Raw genomic sequence first — 23,822 nt, 5'->3', positions numbered from 1 at the left:
ATCCTGAGCAGGTCAGTTTGTAATTCTAATTTATCATTTGTTTGTTTTGCATAAGGAATCAGCTGGAGGGGATATTCAGTCTCCTTTAACGCCAGAAAGCATTAACGGGACAGATGACGAGAGAGCTACGCCAGAAGTGACACAGAATTCAGAACCAAGGGCTGAACCAACCCAGAATGCATTGCCATTTACCCATAGGTACAGATTCCATTCCCACATCCTGATACAGTGATATCTGTCTTCTTCCTTGTTAAAGGGACCTTTTCCATCTCATAGCTTCTACCTAGCTCAGTTAAGAATTAAATTACATGGTTTTTAATAACATAAAACAAAGTACAGCACTGGCTTTCAGATCTGCAATGTAATTTTTGTTTTCAGAAGACAGAAACAGAACCATGTATGAGGAAGTCTCTTGGGATGAGACTAGGAGTGCATTATTTTGTAATTTATTCAGCTGAGCATAAGAATTTGAATGCTCATTAGTACAGGCGTCCCTTTAACAGGAAGTGTTATTTCAATGACTGAGATCTTAGTAAAGATAACCACTTTGTAGAATATTCCAGTTAATTATTTTTGCAATTTTTATTTAAATAACTGGTAACATTGGATCAGCCTTTCAGTGATAACTTGTTAGAAGAAAAGGACTCTTACGCTGCTTCTGGATTATGCAGTTAAAAGCAACCTTTAACTGAACAGTTCCGATAGTTGAAAACATTTTTAAACTTCTTTTCAGAACACAGGAGATATGTAGTTTTGCTCTGGACTGAATTATTATTCACTGCACTTGAAAGCAACCTCATCTAGTAGAAGGTAACCCTGCCCATGGCAGGGGAGGTGCAACCAGGGAGTCTTCAAGGTTCCTTGCAACTCAGACCACTCCATGATTCTGTGGATGCTGAATTCCACTGTGTTCTTTAAAAAAGCAAAGATTTTCTATTTGAATAAGTTAAGATGGATGTGTCTTTCTTGTTAAAAATTATTGATTGAAAGGGGATCTCAATAAAACGCGTGATGTACTGAGACCATGGAGAGTAACATAAATATTTAATGATCTTAGAGCAAAACTAGAAATACTACATTATTATTATTATTAGTAGTAGTAAATGGTCTCAGTACAGCTTTATGCCTTCAATCAAAAGTTGGGGAATAGTAGAACTTCAGATATGTCATTCATATTATTTGGAATGCGCAGAGATGAAATTATTCAAAGCTTCTCATTTTTTTGAGAGAATAATAAAAGTATCTGGAGAGCTCTCTTGCATTTTCAATTGAGAAAAAAATTATACTTTTGCACTAATTTTTTAGCAGAATTATTGTGTTTATTTTTATACTTCAGCTGTTACCAGAGCATCTATTACACGTTTTAAAATAAATGGTGTCTTGTAAGAGTGCTTTTTGCATGCTGAAGGAATTATATGAAAGTTGCATGTCTATTAGTGTTCTGTAAAGAGTACTTTTAAACTTGTTACTTCTATGTTGGAATTCTCAGTACTTTTGCAAAAAGTAGTTGTGATAAGGTCCACAGACTGTAAGTGTTTTTTTTGTTTGTATTTAATGATAGCTGCAAGATCTTTTCTCTCTTTATGTATGTGTAAATATAACTTGTGGTATGCCAGTGTAGTAAGTACATGTTGTACTGCATTGAGCATGACTGAAGATGTTTCTGAAGCTACCTGGTTGTAATTGTGGATGGGGTAGAACAGAGGTAGCAAAACTACCGAGCTTTCTTCTTCATGTATGCAGTGTGAGCGCCTGGTTTAAGTTTCTTGTATGGTTATATACTGCTAGCGAGAATTGGCATTCCAGTGATATCTCTGTCTTTAGAGATATATCTATATTTAGCTATCTCTAAATTTAGAATGGTGACACTTGTTATGATGATTCTCAAAGCACATCATTTCGTCTTGCTGATGGCATCTGCAAGTTTTTAATGAAGAAAAAGAAAAAAAAAGACGACGACAACTGGGGGCATTTATATTATTTAACCAAGAAGAAAATGCTTGAAAACATTTTCTGACCATTTCTTCATATAGTAGGAAAAGAAGCCTTTTTGAGAGTCAAGGAACACTTTGTCATGTCTGAGAGTCAAGGAACACTTTGTCAGGGGGAAGCTACCATTTAAAAATCCTTGTATTTCAAAAGATAACAGTTACTTCCCAGGCATGATTATGTTTTGCAAATCAGTGTCAAAACTTAGTTTGGAAATGAGCTGCTTTATTTGGATTTATCTATGTTCTGCTTTGTGACAGCACCTGCTCACCAGGTAAAGGTCTGAAAGGGATGCTCCTCAGTATAGTCTGGAGCATGGGGTAGGCTTAGGTGGAGCTGCAGGTAGAAGTTGAAGCTTCATGGGCAACGGTACTGCAGCACCACACAAGGTGGCATTTTAGGTGGGAACTGCATTGCTGCTGAGGGCTAGGCAGGCTCAGCTGTGTGCAGTGTTGTTGCAGCAGAGGGTAGGGTTAAGAGGTTGACAGGGGTTGTTGTCAGAACAGTCATCTGGGGAAGGAATTCTTATGTTTTTTTGTGAACTGGAAGGGTCTGATTGGCATTAACAAGGTCAGAGTCAGAAGCGTGGAGTTCATGCTTTAGGCTACATCTTGCTTGTCATTTTTAATCTGCACATCTGAAAAATGTTCTGTTTCATCTTGTTCTAACTCATCTTCTCTGAACAGATACGTCATCTGCAAGCATTCTTCTCTGCACTTTGTATGTCCTGGTGTGATTAGTTGGGCTTGTGTTTCTGCAGCATAAATGTAGACTATGGTATTTATAGTTATTTTCTGTCCATTTATGCCCAAAAACTGAATAAAAGCATTACTTAATTCACTAGTGTTGTTATTAGAACTTTAATTCTTATTATTTCAATAAACAATTGCAAGTATTGAGATTAACTTTATCTAGCAAGTCTACAGTTCCATTCACATCTTGTAAGCATAGCAGAACAAAACTCTGTCTAGTTACTTAAATTTTTTCTTAACTGTAAAGTCTACAGCTGTCCACAAGCAATGGTTCTAGTCAGCTGCTGGAGAGAAAACAGTATTTAACCATTTTGAGACTTGCACAGGAAGATAAACACTTGCAGTTAAATCTCTTGCCTTTTTTTAAAAACTGTGATGGTTAATGTTGAATTATGAAGTATTATTACTTGGGAGCTTGTATTTGTCCTGTACAGCCTGAACATTGCCATTTTTACTAAATATTGCCAGAAGAAATGAAAATAAAACATAGCCTAAGCTGGCATTAGAATTTTAATAATTTTGGCTGAGATGCTGATCAGTCCTTTTCTAAACGATGGCTTGTCCAGAATCACACAGAATCACAGAATTGCAGGGGTTGGAAGGGACCTCTAAAGATCATCAATTCCAAGCCCCTACTGAAGGAATGCTTTTTTTGTAACAGAAGACAGTTAATAAAATCTAATACTTAAAATGAGACTAAAAGAAGTACAGATTTTCTTTCTTAGTTTCTTAGTCCTAGTCTTCTCAGACATCTTTTTAACTTTTTCTGCCTCTCTTTTTTCCTTCAGTATTTTGTATAATCTTTCAATTGTGTTGGGGTTTTTCTATTTTGTTTTGGTTTTTTATTACGTGCTTTTTATATTTTTTAAACTGAGAAATAGTTTGATCATAAAATTGAGTTTAGAGAGAAACTAGATGCTAAAAAGTTTTAAACCACACCACTTCTGATGTGAATGCACCTGACTTTTAAATTCAAGTTTAATTATACTGGTGCACAGTATAGAATGGCTAGATGTCTGAATGAGCCCAAAGGAATACTTTTCAAAGCTCATTCAGCCTTAGAATGTAACTCAAATGTAAAAACTGAATCGTATATCTGGCAAAGTCTGCAAATGCTGCTTGGGCTGTTTTGATAACTGTTTGATGAATTTGCTTTTTTCCCCTTTGAAAAGAATAAATTTGTTCATAACAAGTTTTATTCGAATTTCTTGGCACTGTAGAAAGCTGTGGGATAAAACATGCATTCAGAAACAAAGCTTACTATAAGAGGATTCTTCTGGGACAAGTCTTGAAAATCTTCAATTTTCTGTCAGCTGTGACTTGAACCTATTACATCATTTTTTTCATGTCATATATGAGGATGTTCCATCTAAACTTAATGAAAGTTGGAATTTCTATAATTTAATGTTTTGAGTTGACAATATGCATGTGTTTGTTGCTTGTTCGTTAAAATTCCTATTTTTGTATTCAAATAAGTTTTTAATATGAAATATTCACTCACTGCCTTAGTGAAAACAGACTCATTTCAAATTACGTTGGTATCTTAGATATTTTATTGTCTAGATAGCTTAACAATTAATAATGCTGCATGTAAATCCAATTCTGTAACCAAAAAAATAGAAAAAAATGAAAAAAAACCCTAAGATCTTGCTACTAGCTCATGTTCTATCACTGAGTTTTCATTAAAAATTGTATGCAGAAATCTGTTTAGTATATTTTTCACTTTGTGTATTACAACCACGCACTTCAGAAGCTTAAGTATTTTAGTGATGTTACTGTAACAATGCCTTATGGATTGCACTGAGTTGTTAAATTGGCCTTGAAGAGAAGTTTTGAGATAATAGGTTTATGTATTGTCTTGTAATTTGAATTTATAATCAAATTTCAGTATTAGGACATTCATTATGATGGTACATATCACTTCCTTACCAAGCAGTGCTGGTGGTGTGCATAACTTTTTTTTTTTTTTCATTCTGGATTTTAAATGCTGTCTAGCCTGATCTTAGGATACTTTTCATGTTGAGCAGAACCTCAAGAAGTGTGTAATCTAAGCTCCTTCTCAGAGCAGATCAGCATCAAGATCAGACCAGGCTGCTCCAGGCTTTATCTAGCTGGGTTTTTAAAACCTCCAAGACTGGAGACTGTTAAAGCTAGATGTCTTTTTAAAAGGGGTCTCTATGACATAAAAGGCAATAACTGTGTTTGAATTGTATGGTGCTATAGAGAACAGTGGCATCTGGAGAGACTCTAGTAAATTCAATTACTCTTTTGATAAAAGATTATTATTTCTTGTGGCACATTTAGAGAACCAACTCAAATGTGACAAGTTCCCACTGTCAGAGTAAGCAAAGACTGATTAGTACAGCACCTAAGAAGTAGGTCTTGACTTCACCTCAAACAGCAGTTGTTTGACACTATGAAGGTCCTAGCTGTGCTGCAGTTCTTCCTCTTCTACCTCTCTGTCAGCAAGACCCTGGTGGTCTGTTGAAGAAGCACAGGGAAAAGTATGACTTTCTTCCCTCACCCAACTGATAGCTTCCCACACTTCTGCATAAGCAGCTGGGATGTAGCTGAAGCAGACTGTCCTTCACAATAGGAGTTCTTGCTAGGAAATCAGTGATTTGAACTGAAGATCTTGTGTTTATGCACATTTGTTCTTCTCTCTTGCTCTCCCGATTGTGACAATTTCTGAAAATTCTATGTGGAATCTGGAATACCTACTAAACAATTACATGTTTTTAAACCAGCAGTGTGCAAGCACAGCACAGTACAGCTTATACTGTCACATTTTAAGAAGGTGTCTGTAGGTATGGGAGGAGAGATGAAAGAGTACTTCTATCTGCTATTAGAGGAATGGCTGTGCAGTCTGTGTTGCTGAGCTCTTTCAAATAAAGCAACTCTGCAACTGATAGAGCTGATTTTAATGGTTGTGGGAATGAATGAGAGACAAAACTGAAAACAGCCCAATACTTAAGAAATTTTACTGTCTCTTTTGAATAGCTAAGCAAGTTCTAGTCTGGAGCATGTGAATTTTCCTGCCATTTATTTACTGAGAGCTCCATGGGGTATCAGAAGATGAGAGCTGTGTGTTTGAAAAAATAAATGTTGTAAATACCATCCTCAGAGGCAAGGAAGCACTCTTCTGACATAACGGTCAAGTACATTCCTAGAAGAGAAATATAATACTTATTCACTTTAAATTAAAAAATAAAAATAATAAAAAAAAGGAATACAACTTGGAACATGTAATTTTTTCCTCTTTCAATCACGTACATAAAATAAATAGTAATAATAGAAATAAAAACCCTAACAGAAAGGAAAAGGAGCTAAATTGCTTAAGGAATGAGTTTGCACTTTTTAAAAGAATACATCGTGTTCAACCAATCCAATACATGGATGACATGAAAAGATTAATACTTCAGCAACTATAAACTTCAGCATTACAAGTATCTGATATTCAACACAAAATCAGATTCCTTGGGGTGGTTTTCTGTGGCAGAGGGGAGCAGTGATTTTTATTTCTGTATTTATTTTTGCTTATGTCCTTTGCCTCACTGTCATTTTTCAAAGACACATGTTTCTAAAATGTGTAAGTCCTTTTACAAGTCTTAATACACAGTTACTTTTCTGTCATCTATAAGATGATGGAGCTATTCTCTTTATTCTAAATGTTCCCAGTAATTCAGTTGCATAATGAACTTTTTCTTTTGTATGTTCTTATACCGAGTGTCTGTCTGAGAGTTTTCTTCTTTTGGGTAGGATTATTTTCATGCATAATATTTAGAATATGTGTAGTTATCTGCGTTTGAACCTGAAGCATGCAGTCATCTTTTCAAGAAGGATTCCGGCTGCAGATATAGGCAATTTTATGTAGGTGGTTCGTATCTCATGTTCTCTTTACTCATACTTCCTTTACTTATGGCCACCTGAATCCTCATTGGAAACCCTTCTACCAGTAAACAGGGATAACCACAAACTTAGCTTTCCCAGGGCACCATGAGGTAGCCAATAGGTTGTCTTTAATACACTGGAGCTCTGTCTGGATAGTTACTGTTGAAGTTAGATCAGCATTTACAACTATAGCAGATACCTCTTCCACTACTGTCTTTTGAAACTTTCTTTTCAACTCTCAAATGTCATTAGAATCAAATACTGTGGACACTAAATAAACAAATAAATAAATAAAGATGCTGCAGTTTCTCCAGAAAAAAAAAAATCACAGTGAAAATTTTTAAGAGGAAATTGCCACTTTGTAGAAGTGCCATTCTTTAAAAATCTTCTTTGGAATGACTTAATACATTGGAACTACAGATCTCATGCCTTGCTTGAATTGGAAGCTTCAGTGCATACTTAAAAATATTTTTCAGACATGTTTAAAAAATGTCTTCTACGGGAGCAGAAAGCCATTAGTGCCCAAGGTTACCAGTAATGAAAAGCACATTGCTATTGATCCCCTGAGTCTCAAGTGAATTTTATAACAGTCATGAACATTGAAATGAGAAGTCTTCAGGGAAAAGCAAGGGCAGAGGGGATGTTATACAGGACAACTCTTAACGTAATTTTCAGTGTCTGATCACTCAAACTTCATTGTTTCATCCTGACTGGTTAAGGAAGTTGATGAGTGGAAGTATTTCATGACCAAAGTCATGAACCATTCATGCTCCTGTGTTCACTTTGGGATTTATATTGATGAGGAGGTGGAGGGGCTTTCTTTAGAGTCTGGAATTTTGCCTATTTGAGAACAAGACATTACTATGGCAGTCTCTTTTGCAGGTAAGAGTGTCACTAAATTTGCTCTCATCTGCACATACACATGTTCCACCTCTCCAAAAGTGGGCCTCTTAAAATTATGGCTAAATGGCTAGTAAGATGTATAATATATTAGAAGACTAAAAGCTTATAGTAGCTGATAGGTAGCTGCTTAATTTCAAGCACAAAACGTAGTCCACTTATCTTTAACAACAGAGAACAAACACACAACCATCTGTACTGGTAACTGGAGTGCTAAATAAATTTTTCCAGATTTGTTCATTTACTGTTTTATATCCCTCAAATAGACTCTGGAGTCATCATCTTGTTCTGTGATACTGGAAAATACTTGAGATCTTGGTTTCAGGTCATATATTACCATCCACATAGATATCATTAAAATGGCTACACAATTCTAAAGAAAGTAAATTTAAAAAGAACCGAAGATTTGTGTTATCAGAGAATCATAGAATCCTTAGAGTTGAAAGGGACCTCTGAAGGTCCAACTCCCCTGCAATGGACAGGGATACCACGGCTACGTCAGACTGCCCAGGGCCTGATCCTGCCTCACCTTTAAAGTCTCCAGGGACAGGGCATCAACCACATCTCTGGAGAGCCTGTTCCAGTGCCTCACTACCCTTGCTGTAAAAGATTTTTTCCTTATATCTAACCTAAATCTGTCTTTCAGCTTGAAACCATTTTCCCTTGTTCTGTCACCACAGACCCTGATAAAGAGTCTGTCCTCTTCTTTCCTGTAGCTCCTCTCTAGATACTGAAAGGCCACACTTGCAGCCTTTTCTTCTCCAGGGTGAACAGCCCCAGCTTTCTCAGTTTGTCCTCATAAAAGAGGTGTTCCATCCCTTGGATTATTTTTGTGGCCCTCCTTTGGACGCACCAACAGGTCTGTGTCTCTCCTGTACTGAGGGCTCCACATCTGGATGCAGTTCTCAGGGTGAGCTCTCACCAGCACAGAGTAGAGTGGCAGGATCACCTCCCTCACCCTGCTGGACACACTTATTTTGATGCAGTTCAGGATCCGGTTGGCCTTCTTGGCTGAGAGGGCACACTGCTGGCTCATGTCCAGATTCCCATATGTCATACCCCCCCATCTTTTTCAGCAGGGCTGTGTTCAATCCTTTCATCCCCCAGCTTGTGTTGATAATGGGGGTTGCTTTGACCCAGGTGCAGGTTCTTGCATTTGGATTTGTTGAACCTCATGAGATTCACCTGGGCCCGCTGCCCAATCCGGTTGAGGTCTCTCTGGATGACATCCTGTCCCTCTGCTCTGTTGACCACACCCATCTCGGTGTCATCAGCAAACTTGCTGAGGATGCATTCAACCCCCCGGTCAATGTCATTGATGAAGATATTAAAAAGCGTCAGCCTCAGAGCCTGTGAGATACCACTCATCACTGATCTCCATCCAGACATTAAGCCATTGACCACCTATGTTCTTTGGATCATTTTTAAGTATGCTGCAGAACAGCATGTATCACTATCTTATTTTTACTATTTTATTTCAAGGTTCATTTGTTGTCAGGTTTGATTTATTTTGTAAAATCAATTTACAGAACATGGATTCACCTGTGAAATTGATTGTAGTCATGGTAAAAAGTACATGAGATATTCCTGAGAAGGATTATGAAGTCCTACTGAGAAATTCTGAGTTCAAATTCCAGAAGCCAAAAACCATCTTTAAATAAAAATACATAAAAAGATGGAAAACTTATTATTTCACAGTTCAGAAGGCCAACACCATCAGTTTAAATCTGTTACAATTCATTACAGTTAATCAGTTTTAACATATAATTTTTTCAAAGCCTGTGTAAGTGTATGCCCAAAGACATTCTTTTTTGAATATTTTTTAAATGTGTATTCTTACTGAAGAAATATTTCAAATCGCTCAAGTAATTTCATAACTCACCCATCTTCCATGAATCAGTTTCCCAGTGTACTGAGAAGGCAGGAACTAAAATTAAATAATCAAAAGAAAAAGGTTGGAAAAAAGGTCCAACAGAACGAGCAAAGCAAGCCCAAACTTTCAGTTGTTGGTTCTTTTCAAAAGTAGGCTCTTTGCAATTCCGAGTTGCTTGGCCCCTGTACCCCATTCCAGGTATAGCATCTGTTTGCCCACTCACCTGCACTTCGCAAAGATCTTTGTCTCTGTGCCACGTCTGTGTGCTTTATTCTCCCATGTATCATACATGTATCTAACAAACATCTGTGTTAAGTTCTTCAGGCAGCAGGGCCAAACCCATACTTAAGGAATATGCTTTAGAAAAAGGAAAGAAGTCTATAACTGAATGCATTTTAGTGACACTTCACTGAATGCATATGATACAACTTCAGTTCTTCTCTTACTGACACCAAAGCAGTTCTCTGCCTTCTATGTTGTCTCAGGCATAGTTGTGGATCATGAGTGACTTGTAGTTCTCATATGAGAAGCTGCACATGCACATAGATAAATGCTGAGTTCTAACATTTTTATATGCTGTGTGGTTGCAGTTTCAGTGCTATCTGGATTGCCTTATGATAAAAACAACAATCGTGACAATATGAATGACTCTTGAGACAGTGCAAAACTCTTTTTTTCTCAAATTTCCAAGAAGGGTATAAATACATATACCTTCAGCCCTTAACAGCTCATGTTTGAGACAAAAGGATCCGTTTGCTTTACTTATTTATATATTCCTCCTAGTCTTCTCTGTATGACACCCTTCTTAACCACCCCCTCTCCTTGGATAAGAAGAATACTGCAAGCAGAAATCAGTCCACCTAGAACCATCTTTTGCAGTGATTTAAGTTTAAAGGTCTATCAATTACTATATACCTGTTGGCATTTATAAGAATATGATTAGGTATTGCTCAGGGGAATTGACAGTACATCTGACCTGCGTTAGAAGGTGTCAATCATCTTAAGTCATTAAGTATTTCCACTTCTGGTGATGGCAAATTATTAATTGTGGACTGAAATATGCTCCAGAAAGGATGGTTTTGCCATTTGAAAAGTGCTCTAGTTGTGTTAATGAAGCCCATATGGATTTAGAAACTAGATAATTTCTAATCAATTAGATAAATTACTCCTGGGGGATTGACCATGGAAGCCTGAGCCCCAGATAGCTGTCAACAGATATCTTTTTTCTTTTTGTATGATTCTTTTCCTGTTGAAGGCATGAGATACTGCTGTGCCAAATTCTGCTTGCATTAAGAGGAAGCAGAGGAGAGTGATATTTTGAGGTGGTTGCTGTTCCTGCTCCTTTGCTATAGTTAAATCTCATGAGTAATTGTACCTTAAGCAGCTGCTAGGGTTAGCTGTAGTAGTTACACAGCAAAGGGGATTGGATAGAGCTGACTGAGTGTTTCTGTCCCCTGGAATATTTTTGAGTTCCAGGCACAGGTGGAGTTCAGCTTAGGATCTAATGGTGCTTCATCTGTTGAATTCTCCTGGATAAGATGGCAGCTCATGGCTTAAACAGATTTACTCTTTGCTGGGTAAAGAACTATCTGGGTGGCCAAATCCAGAGGGTGATGGTGAATGGAGTTAAATCCAGTAGTCACCAGTAGTTGGTATTGGGATCTGCCCTGTTCTGTATCTTTATTGATGTCATGGATGAGGGGTTTGAGTGCGCCCTCAGTAAGCCTGCACATGACGCCAAGCTGGGTGGAAGTGTCAATCTGCCTGGGGGTAGGAGGGCTCTGCAGAGGGGTCTGGGCAGTCTGAATAGCTGGGCTGAGGCCAATGGGGTGAATTTCAGCAAGACCAAGTGCCCAGACAGCAACATCACTCATCTCTACAGGCTTGGGTCAGAGTGACTGGAAGACTGAGTAGAGGAAAAGGATCCGGGAGTGTTAGTTGGCAGCTGACTGAACATGTGCCAGCAGTGTGCCCAGGTAGCCAAGAAGGCCAATGGCATCCTGGCTTCTATCAGAAATAATGCAGCCAGCAGGAGCAGGGAAGTGATCCTCCCCCTGTACTCAGCTCTGGTGTGGCCGCACCTCGAGTACTGTGTTCAGTTTTGTACCAGTCACTACAAGAAAGATAGCGAGGCCCTGGAGCATGTTCAGAGAAGTGTAGTGAAGCTGTGAAAGCTCTGGAGCACAAGTCTTATGGAAGGTGGCTGACGGAGCTGGGTCTGTAGTGTGAGGAGGCTCAAAGGAGAGGTTTTTGCTCTCTAAAACTCCCTGAGAGGAAGGTGTAGTAAGTTGGGGATCAGCTTCTACTCCCAGGTAACAGTTGTAGGACAAGAAGAAATAGCTTTGAGTTGCACTAAAGGAGACTCAGGATGGATATTAGGAATAATTTCTTCTCTGAAAGAGAAGAATGGTAATGCATTGAACTGGCTGCCCAGGGAGGCTGTGAAGTCACCATCCTTGAAGATGTTCAGGAAATCTGTAGATCTGTCACTGAGGAATATGGTTCAGTGGGCATGGTGGAAATAGGTTGATGGTCGCAGGTCCTAAATGATCTTGCACGTCTTTTCCAACCTTAATGATTCCATGATTCTCTGATTCTCTGATTCTCCAGATTGGAGCCAACATAGGACTCTGTGTGATGCAAAAAAATTGCTGCAGATTTGATAAAGCTACTTGATGATCTTTTCGTTTATTGAAAAGATCCTACCAAATGGATTAGGTATGTCTACTTCTTGAAAGAACTCTTATTTATAAACTAACATTTGACAAAGCAGAAAAAAGTCGTTCACAAGACTCTATATTAAAAACACGTGGTATGAGTATCTGGCGTATTTTTTATAATAATTGTTTCGTATTCAAATGGAGCCCATTTTTTAATGCAAAAAATAGGATTCATCAAAGTAATTTTTGTCTGGAGTTCATGTGGAGTAGAGCTGTCTGAATTTCATAAGCTGTTTAGCTTTGCATGTTTTTACTGATCCCTTTGCACCCCTACAAGAGATGTAGGACCAAGGCCCAGGAGCAGTCAATTTTAACTTTATGTTGTTAAGTCTAAATCCAGAAGACCCACACTAGCTTCTTAGTATCATACTCTTTGGTTTATATCATTTTTGCCAGATGAATTAACATTGCAGAGGATTTTTCCCTTACTTATAGGTAAGCTATACAATTAAACCCAATTAAGGTAGTAGCAAAGTTTGTAGCAAGCCAGGATATTTTGCCATGTTCTCATGACATTAGGTCCTGGAAATTTTTCATTCCTTTGTGCCCGATGCCTTTTATCCTAGATAGGCAGCTAATGTCTATCAGATAAATTTGCCATCTGATGATACTTCCTTTTGCTTTTGAACATCTAAACCTAGAGGATGTGGATTTCATCTACTATGTTCTCTTTAGCACATCCAGCATAAAACTTCCTACCAACATTATGATTCAGAGCTGTGTTTCTCCTTTTCCACAGAGATAACACAGTAGTGTGCTTCCTGGTATTGCTGTCACACTGTCTGTCTCCTTGGTAGGTTATTTCATGCACTTGACTCCCATCTCCAAGTGTTGGTTCCTATTAATATAGTAGCTTAAGCCCCTGGAAAATGCAAGTAAAAAAGCTCATTGATGAAGTAAGGTTTTGAACCTTGCTAGAATGCATCCAAATACACATAAGCATTGTTTGGGCTCTATGCACAGCAGTTGTTTTACTGAAAATATTTGTGTCAGAAAGGGTATTGTGTTGATTTCTGTTGAATTCTGGTAGGGAGACCCCCTACAGTGGAAACTTGAGGGTATCAATCTTTGTCTTCCAAAGGTTCAGGGCAGGCACAAATAAGCACCTAAGTGGAATATTTCATATGTAAAAACATGAAGTACACGATACATTGTCTTCTTGATGGAAGAGTTAGCTCAAGGGGTAGAATGGGGAACACAGCCAAATGGTGATCAGTATCACCTGTAGTATTTCAGCTTTTTATACTTTAGAGAACCTTTCTGTACCTAAAGTGTCACATCTTAGGAGTTCCTTGAATATCACTATAGATGCCACTGATGTTTTGTAGTACAGCAGAAAGCAGTTTGTGTTGATCAGTGTTTTGACCATGTGGGGTCTCTGATGAGATGGATTCAAGTCACTGAACAGCAGTGCAATGCGTAAGCAGGCAATGCGTGAGCATCATCAAGTTATTCCACAGTTGCATTGAATAGTCATCAAGTTTTGTCATAAATGCTTTGGATGGGCACAAATCAGCAATCATATAGTATTTTAGAGGGTTTTTCTATATCAGCTATTAAGCCAGTTGGCAAATGAAGAAACCTGGAGCTAGTGAATGCGGTGAAATAAAATGCCTGGGATGTCTAGGCCTCTGGTTTCTCAGATACATAGAAATAAAACATGACTATTGGGTGCAATGGGTTTTATAGGGTTGTTGCCTTTGTGGTTTTTATTCTGTGGCACTTTGGTGTATTAATATTCTTTTTTATTTCATGGAGTGCAAAGGGTTTTGTTTTGAAGCTCAAGTTAGGATTTTGGAAACTGTTGTTCTGGGAGTCTGCAATAACGAGACCCACATAAAACCAAACCAAAACAAAACAAAACACCCTCCTAAGTGAATTGTACTTCATGCAAGTAGTTATTAATTATTTAACTCCCTAGTTTGCTGAAGAAACAACAAATTACCTCTCTAATTGTGAGAATAAATGTAGAAATCAGTCTTCAGTTCACTGTCTCAAACTAAATGTTTTTTCAAGTAGGTATTACTTGAAAATTATACTTGTATGAGTATAATTAATACGAGTAAATAAATTACTCGTATTAATTTGCCCTGAATTTTAAGAGATTGCTAAAATAGCTTATTTAGTACAAACTGTCCTCCACTCACTGTGTATGACTGGGACTTATCATTTTCATTTCATATAGAAAATACTGTAAAAACTTAGAACTAGTTTAATTATATGACAACACAGATTCTGTAACATCTTCTTGCTACATTTTTCAGAGATTTTAATATTATTATTTAATTCTACTTTAGCAATTTAGGAAATTATCTGTCCTGGGCTTACTTTCATTCAGTGCAGTGGGGGGCTCAGGGAAGCTTATTTTTATGTATGTCCACATCATGTTGCTTGCTGTACCCTTTTCCTGTTCCAGATGACTAAACAATAAGGTGAAATAGAGCTCACTATTTTAGAAAATAAATGTGTAAATTGAAGGGGGAGAAGAGGATTCTTTTTTAGAAACTGGTGTTTAAGTTAAGTGTTGAATTGAGAACTAGCCTGTATTTATTTCCCTTTTATCGATAAGGTTAAAAGCCAAAATATCTGACCTGTGCATTTTTTCTGAAAAGTGACTGAAGGAAATGAAGTCATTTAGATCCCGCTAGTGTAGACTGAGTGAAAAAAAAAATAACAACCACTGGTGAGTTAAAGAAGGTGACATGTTTTTTATCTAGAAGAACTGTTATTATTATTTATTTATTTTTACAGTAGGGAAGAGAGAGAAACTTATATCAGGAATGCTTCTTCCTGTAGTTCATAGAAAAAGTACCAGTATCAGAGACATTCATGTACCAGATTCCATCTTTTTTCTTTCTTTCTTTTTTTTTTTTCAAGTAAATTTGACTACAAGATCAATCTAGTCCAAAAATTTCAGTCTTTTCTTGGCTTTGGATTTGGTTTAAACAAGGCCAATTTAATACTTCTGTTCTCTATAAAAATCTGAGATAGAAAACAACCTGAGTGGCAGGTTGGATCCCACAAAAAATTTCTTCTCTGTAAGAGTGGTCAGGCATTGGAACAAGCTGCCCAGAGGTGGTGGAGTCACTGTCACTGCAGGTGTTCAAGAAACATTTGTATGTGGTACTAAGGCTATTCGTTTAGTGTGAAGTATTGGTGGTAGGTGGACTGTTGGACTGGATGATCTTTTCCAACCTTCATGATATACTGATTTTATGATTCTATCCACCGATAAGTTTTGCAGGGCACTAGCGAGTTGTTCTTCTTGAACGTACACCATCAGTATGGATTATTCTGGTCATATAGTTCATGTGCACTTACTGCTGGTTCTTTTAAGTTCTTCTGACAGCTCCGTAGATTATTTAGTTTGGGCTGTATACTTAGGCTATTGCCTCTATGTAATTGCATGGCTATCAGAGTAGCTTGTATTCCCTTAATTGAATAAAATGATATTGTTTTCAACAAATAAACTGACAGTTCACCTCCTATACCAACTGTGCCATTAATGCATGTCATCGTATTTACTAGGACAGGCAAATTGACAGTTGTAATTCATGCATTAATTGAACAAGTGGTTGTTACTATTTTGTACTGTGACATAAACAAATGTACTAGCTGGATGGAGGTCAGATAGTCTTCATTCAGAATCTTTATTCCATTCCACTTTATTCCGAATATTTATTTTTATCATTCTATGGAAGGTCTTTCTGTTCTTTGTAGAAGATTTGTAAGGTCCTGCATCTGCAATTATTCTTCTGCTAAATTCAATTTGTTGTGGAAGTAAGACAGGAACCAGCATTGGAGGATCTTAGAGACTAAGGTGTCCTCTTGTCTCACTGACAAAAAGGCTCCATTAAATCTAACATAAGAGCATGTGTAACTGGCTTTTGCAAAGGATCTCCACCCTGTTGTATGGTGTGTGTTTGATTTGTGGGACCAAGAGGGGTGACTTTAGCCACCTCACTGCTCCATGCGGTGCAGTTCCTCAGCCCTCTCCACTGCAGTTCGGTCTACCATCACTGTGCAAACCCGGCCTTCACTGCTGATCTCTGCAGAATCAACCTGTAGCTGCAGCTGCCTCCTATTGGCTACGTGTATGCTGCCAAATAAAACAGGCCTTCACACCAGGGCCGGCATCTCAACAGTGTAATTGCATGGGCCTGTGCTGTGTCCTTGTGGCGTAAGACAGTTTCTGTTTGTGCAGAGTCCTTTCCAAATACATGCAGTGGTTTGGTGGTCGTGTTGCCACGTGCCAGTGGAGAGCATGTATGGCCATAAGGGTTTCAGCTGGACAGGGGAGGCCTGAAGATTGCAAAGAGCTCTGCAGTGTGATTTTGGAAAACTTTGTAGAAGTCTAGGGAGAGAGCAGATTTGTAGGGCCTTCAGATGCTCAGGGCACCGGGCCCTATTCTGCTTAGGGTTGAGATGTGTTCACTAGGAAAAGAGCTGTTCCTTGACATTACTGTCACAGCATGGCCGTGGTGAATGTGGGAGAGATGCCCAAATTCACAGAGCTGTAATTGATGAGAGCACAATTCACTGAAATTCTTGAAAGCAGGATTGCACTCAATAGATGATTGAGAGAAGCATAAGGCAGTCCCATTCAGTCTTTCATTTTTTATGTTACTGATAGAAAATGGATTGTATTGATGTATGTTGTTCTAGGTAGGGTTTTTGAAAGAAACAGGCTTTTCTCTACCCGGGGCCTCTGGAAAATTAGTTTGTACTGATTCAAAGTATGAATTTAAGGTTAAACTGCTTTAAATTCTTCAGTATACAGATGACTTACAGAATGAAAACAGCCTTTGTTTGGATCATTTTAATGTCAGGGTCACTGTGTCCTAGTATCTCACTTGATGCTAACCACATCATCTAATTGCTTTTATATAGTGATCAAGTGCCATAAGAGCTCTAGTCAGTTTGACTTACCTCACAGCCAAATACTTAGTCATTTTAGAAAATGAGACATAAGTTCCTAAATAACTTAGGTTGCTTTTGAAAATTTAGTTTTGTTGGAATATTTAAAGTATTCAGCACCATAGCAACAGCAAGGAACTATTCCTCATATCCCATATTAATTTAACAGAATAAAAAAATCAGTGGTTATCAATTTTCAATTATATAATTTACATTAAAAGCATAAGAATGAAATACTTCTCAGTGACACTGATAGGCAGTTTCAGTAGAGGAGTGAGGGCAAATCTTTATTTTTTCAGAATATGTGATGAAATTTTGGGTTTGCAAGTTTTTAATGTTTAGTGCAAAAAATCACAGAAATTAGCTGTGCTTGCTCCCACAAAGAGCTGAAAATTATGAAACAGAATTATTGACTTTGTTTTATGCTGTGTGATCTTCATGGAAAAATAAGTGTCTCCTTGTTCTATGAAATTAAACGACTGAGACAGAAATGAGAAATCTTTTCAAAAGTAAAATTCAAATGAGGAAATAAGGATTTTCTTAGCGCTGCTGTGATATTCAGGTTAAAAATGAGTCTTTCACATTCTGATACAATGTTTAAAAGACATGCATTCAATTTTTAACAGTGTAAATTTAATGAAAATCAGAGTTTAAATGTTACTTACCTAAATACGTCCTGAGTTCAGTAGCAGACAGTGAGTGCATGAAGCTTGGAATGTTTCTTCATTGATTCTGTGTGGAAGAATGATTCTTATCTTTTTACCCCACAATAACTTGGGTCAGGACTGGAATCTAAATCCCTGATGGATAAGGACTGTAGCTGAAGCATTCATTTTTTGTTAGTACCCAGTCTTCTCCATCCTATGGAAAAACTGCTACAATTGACTCCTAGTGTTTCAATAAGCTTTGAACATCACCATGCTTGGACATTTTTTGTCCCTAGCTTTCTTATCTTTTAGAAGAGTGTAATTCTGAGATACGGTGTAGAGTGTTTCCATGGAATATTTCCTTCTTAAAAATAATTTAATTTCGTTGAGGTCTATTTTTCAGAGATAAGTTGTCTGCCTTGTGGTGATTTCAGTAGGTCCTGTGATTAATTAAGACTGTCTAATGAAGTACAGCACATGGATTTCAGAGATAAATAGGATATAGCCACTGATTTTCACTGCATAGTCATGTGCCACACAGTGAAAGGAGTCTGTGCCATTACTCAACCTCCAGTGTAAGAAAAGAGATGCCTAATAACAGGACTGTCCATAGCAACGCTGGAAAGTCAGCTCTTCTGTCCATGAGATTCATGTGTGCTTTAGATAAATGAGAACTTGCATTCAACCTTTCTGTTTTATCATGTTTTCAAATGAAAAATCTTGTATGAAACACCATGAAAGAGAAACCTCTAACAGCTCCATAGGTACCCCTCATCCAAATTTGCAGAAAAATTTCTGCATTTCTATCATCAATGCTGAGATATCATTTGAAAGTTCATGGATATTGAATATCTCCTCACTTCAAATATGCTTCAAGAGCCTTTTTTATGCTACAAATGAATTTGTCATTTAAACTGTGTTTTACTCCAGTCTAAAGAGCTGATTCACAACTAACTTTCCTTTGTTTTATGCTGACGTAACTCCATTGAGATTATATGGATATTCCTTGTCCCAAAGGGAAGAACAGATCTTTCATGCTCAGTTAATATTCCTACTTCTCTCCCCAGGGTACCTATCTTCCTTTGCTAAAAAATTCTTTTGAATACTCTAATTAAGAATAAAATCTTTTTTGAATATTAATTAGCTTTTCATCGTCTTCACTGAAAATATTTAACTCAAAGCAATTTCCTGGTAATTATCTCTTGATTATAACTTTGAGAAGACTTACCATGTATTAGAATAAATTCCAGTTTATCAAATAACATTTCCTTTTGCATGTGTCCAGTTAATAGCAACTTCAGATAAAAAGCACAATCAGCAGTATTCATGAAGAGGTAGGGTGGTTGTTTTTGTGTTTTTTTTTTTTTTTTTTTGTCTTATTTCTTAGGCTTCCTACTTACAGAAACTGTCATTCCTTCTGTAGTTTTCCGCTTCTGCTGATTTTTACTGTCATGGTATAACTGTATGGTAGATGACCATGTCCCTCAAGCACACAACTTTAGCATCTTTTGAGTGTTTGAATATATTAGGCCTGTACAACTTTATATGACCAAGATTTTCCATTGTTGCCTCTTCTTGGAATGGTGAGGTAGGACCTGATGTCTGTCTGCTCCTCTGCACTTTCTTCAGCTTTCTGCTCTAACTCCGGGTTAGGGATAATTGAATACATGACCAAAGCTTTTCTGTTTCCAAATTAGTTTTGAATATTTAAGAGAGAGGAAGACTTAAGAAAATTGAGTTTTGCGCCATATAGCATATGGTATGTTGGACTAGTAGCAGGACAAACTCTAAAAACATCACGTTTAAATTCTTTCTGTTGTGAAGTAGCTTTCCACTTTGAATAGATGGCCATAGGAAATATCCTTTGAAATCTCTGTAAATGGGTGATATTCCCAATATGCCTGTTTGAAATGTTTTCTAAATCAGGATGTGAATTGTGGATTTTAACTCCCAGTGTAAATGAAAGTATTTTGTGAGCTTTCAGGAATACTTTGTGGCATGCTGCTATCGTCCTCTGTGCTAACAGAGTCATCATCTGCATCTAACAGAGTCATATCTAAACGGAAGCAATTGCTGTTGCAGCCCATTGCAGAGTCTTCACCCTTCCAGCCTAGGACCTCAGCATGATGTGGAGCTTATGAAGTTCTCTTAAAGTGCCCTTTAAAGCTTACCATCTTATCCCTGCAGCACCATTTGCAGTTCTCATTACTTAGGTAGGAGCAGTAACTGTTCCCACAGCACTGTGGGAGAACATTTGCAGGACTTTTATTTCATATGACAGATTTCATAAGGATCTTGGTCAGAATTCCTTACCAAATTCACCCAAGAGCCTTACATAAATCCACACTCTAACCTTATGTTTCTGAGGGGAAGAGGAAGCTACGCTGACTGATTTCACTAGAGCTATCTGATACTGCTGCAAGAGAACAGAATTATTACAAGTCCCCTTTGCTTCCCTGAGCTTGAAGATCTGCTCTGTACAGCTCACCAGCACAGTTGTCAGTAAGGACTGCTCCTTACTTCCAGCACAGCTAACACATTGCTAGCAGCCAGCTGACGTTCCTCTCCTGCTGATTGGTAGTGCCCACTCCACCAAGTTCCTGGTCTGCTTCCAACATGTGCCACTATTTATAATCCAAACAGCAGCTGCAGGGACGTTGCTTCATTCATTTTTGTCAAGTCTTGTGGAGTCAGTTACTATTACCAGATGCCAAATGTTGTAGTGAAAATACTCCAGTCTCCATTCAACCAAGTTCCTCATTTCTGTATCCCAAGACTGTGCTGCTCATCATTACATCTCCAGTGCAGGTCAGTGACACCTAAAGAATTTACTTGCCCTTGTGCAAAGGTTTGCAACACTGACTACAGTGGAGTTTGAAATCCAACTTCTAAATTAATTCATTTTAAAGCAACAAATCGATTATTTAAGCCATAGAATATTAATAAAGCCATATAATATTAATAAAACATAATTCTGCACACTCTTTTTTCCTGTAAATCTGAAGGAAAGCTTAAACCATGTTTTACAGTGTTGATATTGCCTACAGTGAAGCAAGTAATGAATAAGCAATATCTCAGAAAACATCCTTGATTTAGACTGCTTTTGTTCCCTCATTTCTTGAAGGCATCTCTTGAAATAACTTCTTTCTGAATACAGCTCATTAATACGTGCTCCCTGCCCCTGCCTGTGCAAGTCTTCTCCAACTGTCTAAACATGGTGACTGCAGCTTTTAGGATTAATTTTCTGTAAGCGACCTACTTCACAGAGAAAGATTCTCATTTATAGCCTCTGGCACTCTATTCGGGTCACAGATGGACAGATAGCAATGCTATTCCTCAGTGACTTACTGGAGTTATAACCAATACCCAGTGAGAACAGAGTTCAGCTCAATGTAATTGGTCAGAATGCCTAAAAGTATGCAAGATCATCAAATCCTATCTTAATTTTCAGAGGTGTCACAGTTATGCTAGGATACCAGCAGTGCTTTGCTGTAGGAGGATGTTGTAGCAGGGGTGAAAGTACTGTGTTCTACAGAAGTTAAATATGTGACTTTGAAGCCTTTATGTTGAAGGTGGACACCATGCACTGTTCTGGGTGTGAAGATCACAGAATCACAAGAATCTGAAGGGACCTCCAGAGATCATGGAGTCCAGCCCCCTGCCCAAGCAGCTCCCTAGCCCAGGTTGCACAGGTAGGCGTCCAGGCGGGTCTGGAACGTCTGCAGAGAAGGAGACTCCACCACCTCTCTGTGCAGCTGTGCCACTGCTCCGTCACTGCACTGGGAAGAAGTTCCCACACACATTTGTGTGGAACTTCCTGTGCCTCAGTTTGTGGCCATTTCCCCTCATCCTATCACCACACACTGCTGAGAAGAGTCCAGCCTCTCCCCTTGGCCTCCTGCTCCTTAGATTTTTATACATGTGGATCAGATCCCCTCTGAGTCCCTTTTTTTCAAGGCAGAACAGACCCAGGTCTCTCAGCCTTTCCTCATAAGGGAGGTGTTCCACGCCCTTTATCATCTGTGTGTCCCTCTGCTGGACTCTTTCCAGCAGATTCCTGTCTCTTTTGTACTTTTTAGTAATGTTTATTTTCATTCCTCTCAGGGAAAAATACTTTCCTGAATTCTCTTCAGAAGGCATTCTCTGAAATGGAAGGTATGAGGACAGCCTCAGATGTTCTACAATCTGAGAGTTTTCACAGATTATCATACTGGAAGGACCTAGGTAGAGGAATAAAGCTACCTCTATTCCCAGGGTCTGCAGGAACCATTATCCATCCCAGCCCTTCACTGATATGATATTACCCACATTACAGATTCTGTGGCCAGCAGCAAGGATCAGAGGTTCTAGGAATATCTGCTCACTAAGAAGTGCTCACAGTCCCATGAACTGTGAAGACAATTTTACTTACAATCAGTATGACCTAAGCCTTTGTTATGGAAGCAATTTTTGTACATTGTGGTCAGATGAAGCAGTAATTTTCCTATTTTACTGTTAGCCATTACCGGCCCATTTTCTCTCTTGTATTTGGTTTATACTCCACTGCTGCAGAAGCACCGATGCACCTATGTTTGTAAAACTGCTTGTTATCTTGTGTTCAGACACACAGAATTTTCACATGGGAAATGATTACATTTCATCTTTGGTTACAATACTTCTAAGCTTTACAGTAGACTTTTTCATGATGAGAAACAGGCAACAAGCAGAAGTGTGAAGAATGTTTCTTATTTTGAAAAACAGTCTTAGAGTGTGCCAGGAATCCAGTGCTGTTAATTGTGACAGGCCTGAAGAAATGCGTATTAAAATTGTGGCAGTGCCGGTAAAAAGATGCCTGGCTTCCAGAACATAACAAAAAAAAGACCCATACTTAGGCATGTTTAATCCTTAAGCTGCAAATATGTTTGTGCTTGTGTCACTCTGTGTACATAGACTACTCTGTTCTTTGAGCTGCAGTGTATAACACCTTTTGAAGTGTTCTATCAGAAGCTACATTGCTGTTTTGATCACTTTCATCATTGTATATTGTTTCCATTTCGTATGAGCAAATATATTTGGGTTTGTTTCAGATGCTTGCAACCGTTAAGACAACTGGCAGAGCTTTGCTTGTATTTCCTGTGATGCACTCTAATATATTGAGGGCAAAATCATTTCCTTTCAGCAAAAAATCTTTCAATCCGCAGTTAAATAAAAGGTTTTAAAGAGCATGTATAGCCCTTGCATACCTATCCTGAGTGACTGCAGTGCTAGCCATGGGCTCAGTTGTAATTTTGTATTACCCATGTTTGTGCTTCTGGACCCGTGTGTTTTCCAGCCCAGGTGTTAGCCCCAGAATTTTCTCTCCTAAGAGAGAATTGCTGTCAAGCCTGAAGTTTGTCTTTCTCAGTTTTTACTCTGGAACTGTAGATAAATTTGAACCAATCTACAGGGATAGACCTCAACGCAGGTAATCTTAGTATGGTTTGAGAGCAGCCTGATGTATGTTTGTTTTTATTTGTTCCTAAAATAATGTATTTAAATCTAAATAAGTCCAGCTTTAATCAAAATAATCCACAAAGCATACCTTTTTTTTTTTTTCCTCAGTAAGTTATTTGGAAAAGCTAAATCAGCACTCCTACAATTGGTTGCAGGCTATTTTAATCAGATTATGATTTTAAGAAGTACAGTAATACAAAAAATAATCCATGCCTTTGGTTCTTTGTTTTATCATAATGATATCCAACACATTGTAGTTACGTTGGAGAATGCGGACTTTTATGAGAAGAAACAGGATAACCCTAAATAATTGGAAAAATATTGTGTATTATCAAATAGAAAACTAGACTAATTTAAGTAATATTATTCTATTTTATGGAGCAGTAGTACTATCTTTAAAATATTACAGGAGAGGTTATTTGTATGAAAATCAGTGTATGTTACAAGCAAATAACATTAGCATTACAATAGACATGTTCAAGCCCACTGTGTGGATTTTTAGAGATAAAGAGTAAGGTTCAAAAATATTGCTGATGCAGTTCTGTTGAAATTTACAAATTTAAAGTAACCAGCTCCTAAGAGATCCTCCAGCTGTTGGACCAGAGTAACTATGGCAGTAATAGAACATACATGATTCATTTTTAACACTGGCATTCTAGTA

General features: G+C 38.0%; 2 protein-coding genes across 3 annotated transcripts in view; both read left to right on the top strand.

Annotated features, from left to right (window-relative positions):
* The window catches only part of SERINC5 (serine incorporator 5), a 510,096-nt gene that overhangs the window by 322,643 nt on the left and 163,631 nt on the right, over positions 1 to 23,822 (top strand). The gene's annotated exons all lie outside the window — the stretch shown is intronic.
* HOMER1 (homer scaffold protein 1) overlaps positions 1 to 23,822 on the top strand; it is a 90,436-nt gene that overhangs the window by 40,545 nt on the left and 26,069 nt on the right. For both annotated transcript variants that reach the window (XM_065739822.1, XM_065739821.1), the window contains one exon: positions 56 to 198. In XM_065739822.1, coding sequence (XP_065595894.1) covers positions 56 to 198 — 143 coding nt within the window. The remainder of the gene's footprint in view (positions 1 to 55; positions 199 to 23,822) is intronic.

The sequence above is a fragment of the Cyrtonyx montezumae genome, unplaced genomic scaffold (genome assembly GCF_038088225.1).
Source record: "Cyrtonyx montezumae isolate F1298 unplaced genomic scaffold, pur_monq_1.0 scaffold_25, whole genome shotgun sequence".
Classification (NCBI taxonomy): Eukaryota; Metazoa; Chordata; class Aves; order Galliformes; family Odontophoridae; genus Cyrtonyx; species Cyrtonyx montezumae.
This window is presented reverse-complemented; position numbering and strand designations above follow the sequence as displayed.